The following is an 8,854-nucleotide window of genomic DNA, read 5'->3' as shown; positions in this document are numbered from 1 at the left end:
AACAGTGCACCCGTCTATGGCCTAACTAAAATCCATTAAATATTCATAATACAAAAGGTCCAGATATTTATTTTTTTTCTTATAATAAAAGGTTCAGATTTTTTTTTGATACTTAGTGTTAAATTTAGATAATGTTTTAGTGATATAATAATCTAAATTTTTAAAATTTACAAAATTGCAAACGAAAATAATAAATTGAGTTACTTTGTTTCAAAATTTTAAAACTCTTTTAAATAATATTTTAATTATAATATCAAAATTAATTAATTAAGAGGCATAAAAAATGTTTTTGCCGAGGGGCCCTTCACAACCTTAAACAGGCCCTGAAAATAATACAGTATATGAATTCCGAACATTTTCAGATTTTACCAAAAAAATTTGAGTAATCTTTTTTTTTTGTCGGCAATTTTAACTAATCTTTCTTTTCGATTACATCAATATGTGAATAATTAATTCACACTTAAAACAAAAGAAACACATGCAGAAGCCAGAAGGAGAAGTTGTTAACATTAATGAAGAACTCAACAATACAGACGGGATGTTATTGAAAAAGTCATAATAATGGTTTCAAAGTCAAAAACTTTGAACTTTTCAAGAAATGACTACTCGCCGGTCGTCTTCGTTCACCTTCGTCTCTCTGTTTATATTATGTCATAAAGACGTATTTTCATGATTGCAAATAAACAAAGAAACAAACAAAAGGAATACTATAAAAGTGCGTTTCTTAATTTTAAATTCTTTGGAATGTATACTATACTTATTAGATAGTGTTTACGGGGAGAAAACGTTCCAAAGGAAGGCTTTTTAGCTTGAGGTTGTTCTGTGAGCTCCAATGGCTGATAAGGTAGATGAAAGAACGCTACAGCAGACTTCCACGTGGGCGGTCGCCGTGGTTTGCTTCTTCTTGCTTCTCATTTCGATTGTCATTGAGAAACTGATTCACAAATTAGGAACCGTAAGTCCCCCTTTTTTTACTTCTTCTTGAATCTTGATTCTCTGTTTCTTCTTTTAGCTATGTTTCTGAGTTTGTTTAGTTCTTCTTGATTCTCTGTTTCTGTTTCTGTTTCAGTTTAGTCTTCTTGATTCTCTGTAGCATCTTCTTGCTCTGTTTCTGAGCCTGTTTGGTTCTTCATCATCCCAAAATTCAAACAAGATCTCATAGATTAAAAGTAATTTATGTTCGAAACTGCCAAAATCCAAAACGGGTTTACGTTTTTTTAAGTGTGTTTGCGTTGGTTTCATGGTGGTGCTCTGTTTTTAATACTAAACATAATCCATGCTCTGTTCATCCATCTACTTATGACAGTGTTTTAAAAGGAAGAATAAAAAAGCTCTGTATGAAGCTCTTGAAAAGGTGAAAGCAGGTAAAAAAAGCTCTGTATATTAGTTTAAACGGAAAATATTATTATTTCCCTCACCAAAATTTTATTTAGTATAGAGCATAGTCTTCTTTTGTGTGTATTTATTAAATGTAAAACCTTGCAGAGCTTATGCTGATGGGATTCATATCACTACTGCTAACAATTGGACAAAACTATATATCACAAATTTGCATCTCCGAGAGCATCGCAGCATCAATGCGCCCTTGCAGTAAATCAGAAGAGTTGCAAGAGTATCCACCTAAGAACAAAGATACTGGAAATGACGAAGGAGATGAAGAAACCTCTGGTCGAAAGCTTCTCGAATTAGTCGAAACTTTCATTCCTCGGAGGAGTTTGGCTACCAAAGGCTATGACAAATGTGCAGAGAAGGTAAGAAACTCTTTTTATTTTCAAAAAATCAATTTCACTAAAACCCATTAATGCATACTAGAGATTATTCCGGGCTACGCCCGGATTTCTTTCCTTTACTTTAATTCAATTAGTTTATTATAGAATCTGTATTTGACTACATATTTTATACTTAGATTGAAAATGCTATATAAATTATTAGAAAAAATTGCTATTTTGTATTGGTTTTGGTGACTAAAGTTTTAAAATTATTAAAGTTCAAAATTTTTTTCTTTCATTGTCAAAATACATATAACTTAGTAAACAAACTGAATAAGAAAATAAATTAAACTTTAGTTGAAATAAAATTATTATTTTATCTCATTTATTTGAATTTTATAAATATATGGTTAGATTAACATATAATTCAAACATTGTTTTTACGTTAAAATTAACCAATGTATATTTAAAAAATTTAGTATTGATTATTGATTATTTTGATGTTAAAATTGACCAATATATATTTTAAAAATTTAATATTGATTATTTATTATTTGGTGATAAGAAAATGTATATGAATTCGTTCCTAAGGCAGTGGTGAAATGACGAACAATTGAAATCTAAAAGTGATGTACATTAAAAAAATAATCCTGAATTTATGTCAAATACTTTTGTTTTCATGCAGCAAAACAAAATATTAAAATATAATAATATTCTCTAATAGCTATCTGTATGTTTTTCCTAAGAACCTATTGGAAAATATTCAGATGATACTTGACACTGAATTTGTTGTTGATGTTCCGAGAATCTATTGTGTCTTTTCCGGCAAAAAGAATAACAAACTCGTGAACTTTGTAATCTACCTCCATCGAACTGCACGTACTTCCTTCTTCACTTGTGTTTCCTTCATGAAAATCCTCTGTTCAACTGCCTCTTCGAAAAACACATAAATAGCAAGCATTAGATATGTGCACATAAGCACAAGTTTCATCTGGATCCAGCTTCAGCAAGCATTTTACTACTCTTTCAGCCATATCAACGTTACCCTTTTTCCTGCAAGTAGAAAAAAAAGAGCTCCATATAATAGTGGCTTCTTCCATTGTTATGTTCTTTGTCATTGCTTCGGCTTCCTCCAATAGCTCTGCTTCACCCAACACGTTAAGAGTAGTGTTTTATTGATGGCTCAACAAAATACTTGTATCTCATCGTTATCAAATAAACAGGTGTCTTCTCTAATTCACGACAAATTCAAATTTGCAGTTATCAAATCTCTGACCACCTTCCTAGCAAGTGACCATTGTTCTGCATGACGCACACATATAACCAGGTAACAAAATTTAAATAATGACAGAACCAATACAAAATATGTGTGCAAACCATATGAAAATAGGAACATCTAGTAATACGCAAGAAGAAATTTCTTACTTAAGCTTCACAAGCGTACCCAATAACAAACAAACTCACTAATATGAGTATCATGAAGGTTTTGGTTCTAACAAAATGATGCAAAGACACTAATAAGTTATCAAAACCCATCAACTTATATATATACGATACAAAAGCTTAAAAAACTAAGCACACCATAAAAAGCTTATCCATAGAGAATTTATGCTTAGTTTTTTCTTAAAAATAACTAATTAGTAATATATGATATTCAAAGCCATTGAGTAGAACCAATAACTGATACAAAAGATAGTGATAACTATCCAAACAATTGAATAAGCTTTTCAAAGCTAGAAGAAAAGACATATGATGTAAGAGCTTATTCACTGAAAAGTTGGAAAATTTGATCAACTTTAACTTGTGAGCTTTAGAAAGTTGCATGAGGCGGCCTAAAATTGAACCAATTAAACTGTAAGTTAAAAAGTAAAGATAATACTTATTGTTGAAAGATGATTCGTCGGTGACATCACACGCAAGCGAGATACCCATTGCTCCACGGTACTATGCTGCAATAAGAAGAAACCACATAGGTGAGTATTACAGGTTCCCACCATAGTGAGGAAAGAGAGAGAATGCATATATAACGTTAAGATGAATCGAGAAGGAAAATCCGGGATAGTCCGGAATCGCTCTTGTCTGGTAGTATCCCAGATTTGCAGCTCAATTCTCTTCTAATCCAGATCAGTAGCCTGTCTATATCTTGAATTTAATTATGCGAACAACAAAAAAAAACTTGAGTGAGACTATTGACCACTAAAAAGAGCACTTACGAAGAGTGTCATGTATCAGAGAGATCATACTTGATAGTTGTAATGAAAGAAATCAATACGGTTCTTGTCGTAAGTTGCATGATCGAAGTGAAGCATGCTATTTAATTATGGCTATGAACATATAGAGATGTAACACCCACCATTGACGAAACTGGACTGAGATGCGGCGCCACAATAGATAGAAAGAACATGAAAACAAAAAAAAACTAAACAGAACATTTTCTATGATTCGACTTCCATTGCAGAAGAACACCCTCTTTAATAGAAGTCAAATAATATGAGTGTTTTTGATAGAAACCGAATCGGTTCATCAAGCTGAGGAAGATAATTGGTTTTGGTACCAAAATGTTTTTCGCAAAAAGATAGATTAAAATAAAAGAAGTAATTGCATATAATTTAATGACATGATCTAAATATTTTCTTCAAAGGAATGACATGTAATTAAACTTTTATTTGATTGGTTGATTAAACATGCTGATGTGGACACTCTAGATGTTGATTATTTTTCCCTTTTAGAATTTTTTAAGATACCCTTTTTCAGTTTCTGACAGATGATTTCTAATGTTTGTGTCCAGGGAAAAGTGGCTTTTGTATCGTCGTACGGTATGCATCAGCTGCATATATTCATTTTTGTTTTGGCCGTTTGTCATGTGATCTACTGCATTGTTACTTATGCTTTGGGAAAGATCAAGGTAGTATACATCCACAATGTGTTCAAAACCGGTTGAGGTTTTGCTTCTTTTCACTAAAATATGTTTTGTTTTAATGTTTCTTTGTCTAACCTCAGATGAGAAGGTGGAAGAGGTGGGAAGAGGAGACAAAGACAATCGAATATCAGTATTCACATGGTATATTTATATATATGTATAGCTTACGAGCTTGGAAATGAAATTGAATGTGAAGCTTTAACAAGGCATCTTTTCAAATGTAATGCAGATCCTGAGAGGTTTAGGTTTGCAAGGGATACATCTTTCGGGCGTAGACATCTGAACTTCTGGAGCAAGTCAACTATTACTCTTTGGATTGCATGTTTCTTCAGACAGTTCTTTGGATCTGTTACCAAAGTTGATTACTTAACACTGAGACATGGTTTCATCATGGTAAATCCTTTTTTTGATTTTAGTACTTTTTTTCATTGTTTGAAAACAGCTTCTCTCTCTCAAGAGAAAGTTCTTACTGCGAAAATGCTTCTTCTTTAGGCCCATTTGGCTCCTGGGAGTGACGCGAGGTTCGATTTCCGGAAGTACATTCAAAGATCATTAGAGGAAGACTTCAAAACCATCGTCGAAATCAGGTTTGGGAATAATTAGTAATATTTAACAAACTCTAAATCAGTTTACTAATCACCCCTTAATCTTATGATTCATTTGCTTATATCTTACAGTCCTGTGATCTGGTTTGTGGCTGTGCTATTCCTCCTTACCACCACACACGGTACACTCATTTTCAAGACATTGCTACATTGATATTTCCTATACAACAGTCAAAAACTAATATATTTTCTCTGTTTTTCTTATAAACAGGATTGAATTCTTACCGCTGGCAACCATTCATTCCCTTAGTTGTAAGCAACAAAAACATTATATACAAAGAAACATTTTCTTTTGATTTGGGTTTTTGTTACATATACCAATGTATAAAACAAACTGCAGGTGATACTTATAGTTGGAACGAAACTTCAAATGATAATAACAAAACTAGGACTTCTAATCCAAGAGAAAGGAGAGATAGTGAAAGGTATGCCGCTTGTTCAGCCCGGTGATCATCTCTTCTGGTTTGGTCGTCCACGATTCATTCTCTTCCTCGTTCACTTGGTCCTTTTCACGGTACTATACACATACCTTCACGATCTATTTTCCTTCCTTCTTACAACAACAAAACTAAACATGTTTAACAATTTACAGAATGCGTTTCAACTAGCGTTCTTTGCGTGGAGTACGGTAAGCAACCAAATGCAATTCCACATTCTCCACTACCAATTTCCCAAGCAACCTTCACTTGACATCACATTTTGCTATTTCTGCAGTATGAGTTTGGGATTAAGAACTGTTTCCACAAAAGTACTGTAGATGTGGTCATCAGAATTTCAATTGGGTAAGTAACAGCTTTTTTAATCTTTAACCAATTATAGAAACAGAGAGAAAACATCAAATTAACATCTTTCTTCCTTCTCTATTAACTTGCAGACTTATTGTACAGTTTCTTTGCAGCTACGTTACTCTTCCTCTTTACGCTCTTGTTACTCAGGTAAGTCACAAACACATACACACAAAGAGATAACTAAGCAAAGAGTGATTCTAAAAGTTTTTGAGTTTGGTGGAATTCTATTTAGATGGGTTCGAAGATGAAACCGACAGTGTTCAACGAGAGAGTAGCAGTAGCTTTAAAGAGTTGGCATCACACTGCCAAGAAGCAGATCAAACATGGAAGAACCTCAGAGTCAACGACGCCTTTCTCTAGCCGTCCAGCTACACCTACGCACGGTTCTTCTCCGATACATCTCCTTCGCAACGTCCACAAACGAAGCAGAAGCGCCGATGAGAGCTTCGCTAACTCGCTGTCTCCGAGGAGAAACTCTGACTTCGATACGTGGGATGTTGAGTCGCAACAAGAACCTTCTTCTTCTTCCATAAAGTATCATTCTAGGTTTAGGGAAGAAGACTCAGAGAAGAAGAAGGCTTCTTCTTCTTCTTCTTCTTCTTCAGCTGTGGAGCTTCCTCCTGGACCTGGAATAATAAGAACTCAGCATGAGATTAGTACTATTAGCTTAAGAGATTTTTCATTTAAGCGATGATTTTTATTTATAAAAAAATTTATTATTACTATTAGTGATGATTTTTTTAATATGTTTATAATTTTATATTAAAACAATGTCCTTGTGCACGTAATTATTTCTCGTTTATGTAGAATCTGAAAATCATCATTAGTAGTCCCTAGAAGTTGTTGGTCTTTTGTCAATTGAAATGGTCATTTCTTACAAAATACGAATTTGTTTACACAGGGTGTTACAACACGAAGAAGCTGGTGGTACCAAGAAAAAACAAAAAGACTATAGCATACAAGAGAACGGGAGACCAATCCAAAACACCATGGGATGATACGATATTATCATCTCAGTGGAACTTGAGGCTGGTCAAGACATTGTTGTTGACTGGATCCGCCAAATGATCAAGAAGGTTCTGGTAAGGCCCCACACCGGTCACTAGTCCCTGGACAAAGTAGCCTAGGATGGCCAGCATTGCTAGTCTACCGTTCTTGACCTCCTTGAGTTTCAACTCCTTCATCGACTTCTCGTCTTTTCCAAACCCAAGAGGGTTGAAAAAAGGTCCACCGGGGTAAGCCGGGTCACCTGAACCGGCAAAACCTTTCTCTAAACCCAAGAAGTACTGTTTACCCATAGAGCCTGGGTTGTACCAGTCCTGCAACCTCCTATGCTCAGCAAATCCCATCAAAGCCATCTCGAGGACAAAGCGGGTGTAAGGGTCTGCCCAGTAGCTGTATGTTCCTGCAGGTGGAATCAAACAGGTTTGAAACCAGGGAAGAGCAGTGTCTGCTGGAATCAGACCGACCTTTCCTAGAATCTCAGGTGCAATAGTTCCAGCTGCGCCCAACATAGCGAACCGCCCGTTGATGATCTCTCCGTAGGCTAACCATCTTGGCTCGATGAACCCTCCAGTACCCTCTGGGTCTGAAAGACCAAGCGGGTCGAATCCAAAGTCCCCAGGTAAGCTGCAGATTCACAACATCTCCTGAGTTACAAGTCGTTTACTATAAAGTCTACACGTTTTGGAAGATCATAATGCTTATAGAAATTAAATATTTGGAATTACCTGCCATCCAAGTAAGAAAGACTCTGTGATGATGCAAACCACAATTGCCTGTTTGCTCCTTGCTGAAACCAAAACACACACAAATCCACGATCAGATTATTCAGTACAGAGAGATATAGAGGGAGAGAGATTTGTGAAAAAAGTATTAGGTATCATGAACCTTGACAGGTGGAGTTGAAGCAGCTTTAACAACAAAGGAAGTCTTCCTCACAGACACAGCTGTTTTGAGCCGAATATCTGTCTAGCTGTCTGAGCAGAGGAGGTGAGTGAAGAAGACACAAGTGCTTGTGCTGCCATTTTTTGCTCTGTTCCTTGAACTCCTCTCTTCTGTCACCAAGAGACGATGATTGTTCAGTAATGGTCTGCAGGGAAGGGTTAAGAGTACAAGGAACACGGTCCATTAGAACTACTTGTGGTTTTGAAATAGCCAACTTGTTTTACTCAGATTAGATTAGTATCTGCTTCACCAACTATATCTGCCCACGTTGCAACATGGGTTGAATAAGAGATTTTGTTTTCGTGTTATTCCTTATCTGCCAAACGAGAACAAAAAAAAATCTTTACATCTGAACCTATTATAACATTTATCACATGTTTTATGGATTGGAAAATTCAAATCTATAATATAATAGTACAGATTTCTCTTTCCTGAAGCCACACGTCAGCATTTTGGGAGGTCTCACTTTTAAAAAGTATGAAAAAGTGTCAAGTATGTGGTTCGAATCCGGGTTATTGAGATATAAACACTAATATTAATTTATACTACTAAATTAAAAGCTTCTTTGTACACTGATGGCCGAAACTAATATATATATATATATTTATGAAGGTCGGAAACCTTTGCTTCTTCGGTTTTCTCTGTGGGCCGGGCCTACAAGTGTATTATGAGTTTCATTTTTAAATGAGGTTCTTCACGTTATATGAAAAAAACAACAATTATAGTTTTTCCATATTGTAAATTGTCTTCGTTTAACATGAGTTAGGAGGGTTCTTTTCATTATTGTCTTAGACAAGTCTGAGTTACAGAGTTACGCTGTGTATCTGTTCATAATCTATTTTTTCACATGTGAACTCTTCATCTCCCCATCTTAAATCTCTTGAT

The 8,854-nt window shown here is 35.0% G+C and overlaps 1 protein-coding gene and 1 pseudogene across 2 annotated transcripts; one reads left to right on the top strand and one right to left on the bottom strand.

The window, feature by feature from the left end:
* Nucleotides 1-538: 538 nt before the first annotated feature.
* On the top strand, nt 539-6,842 carry LOC106422140 (MLO-like protein 6). 2 transcript variants are annotated; one of them, XM_013862997.3, is made up of 14 exons: nt 552-955; nt 1,307-1,364; nt 1,486-1,751; nt 4,498-4,614; nt 4,710-4,770; nt 4,859-5,022; nt 5,122-5,216; nt 5,307-5,356; nt 5,446-5,486; nt 5,575-5,748; nt 5,827-5,862; nt 5,949-6,016; nt 6,109-6,169; nt 6,255-6,842. In XM_013862997.3, the coding sequence occupies exons 1-14, from the start codon at nt 833-835 to the stop codon at nt 6,714-6,716; spliced, it is 1,776 nt and encodes a 591-aa protein (XP_013718451.1). In that variant the 5' UTR covers nt 552-832; the 3' UTR covers nt 6,717-6,842. The 2 variants fall into 2 exon arrangements, with proteins under 2 accessions (XP_048618457.1, XP_013718451.1); XM_048762500.1 differs by having other exon boundaries at nt 539-955; nt 5,575-5,862.
* A 7-nt stretch (nt 6,843-6,849) lies between these two features.
* Nucleotides 6,850-8,177, bottom strand: LOC106348440 (annotated as a pseudogene).
* Nucleotides 8,178-8,854: the final 677 nt, after the last annotated feature.

The sequence above is a fragment of the Brassica napus genome, chromosome A3 (genome assembly GCF_020379485.1).
Source record: "Brassica napus cultivar Da-Ae chromosome A3, Da-Ae, whole genome shotgun sequence".
Classification (NCBI taxonomy): Eukaryota; Viridiplantae; Streptophyta; class Magnoliopsida; order Brassicales; family Brassicaceae; genus Brassica; species Brassica napus.
This window is presented reverse-complemented; position numbering and strand designations above follow the sequence as displayed.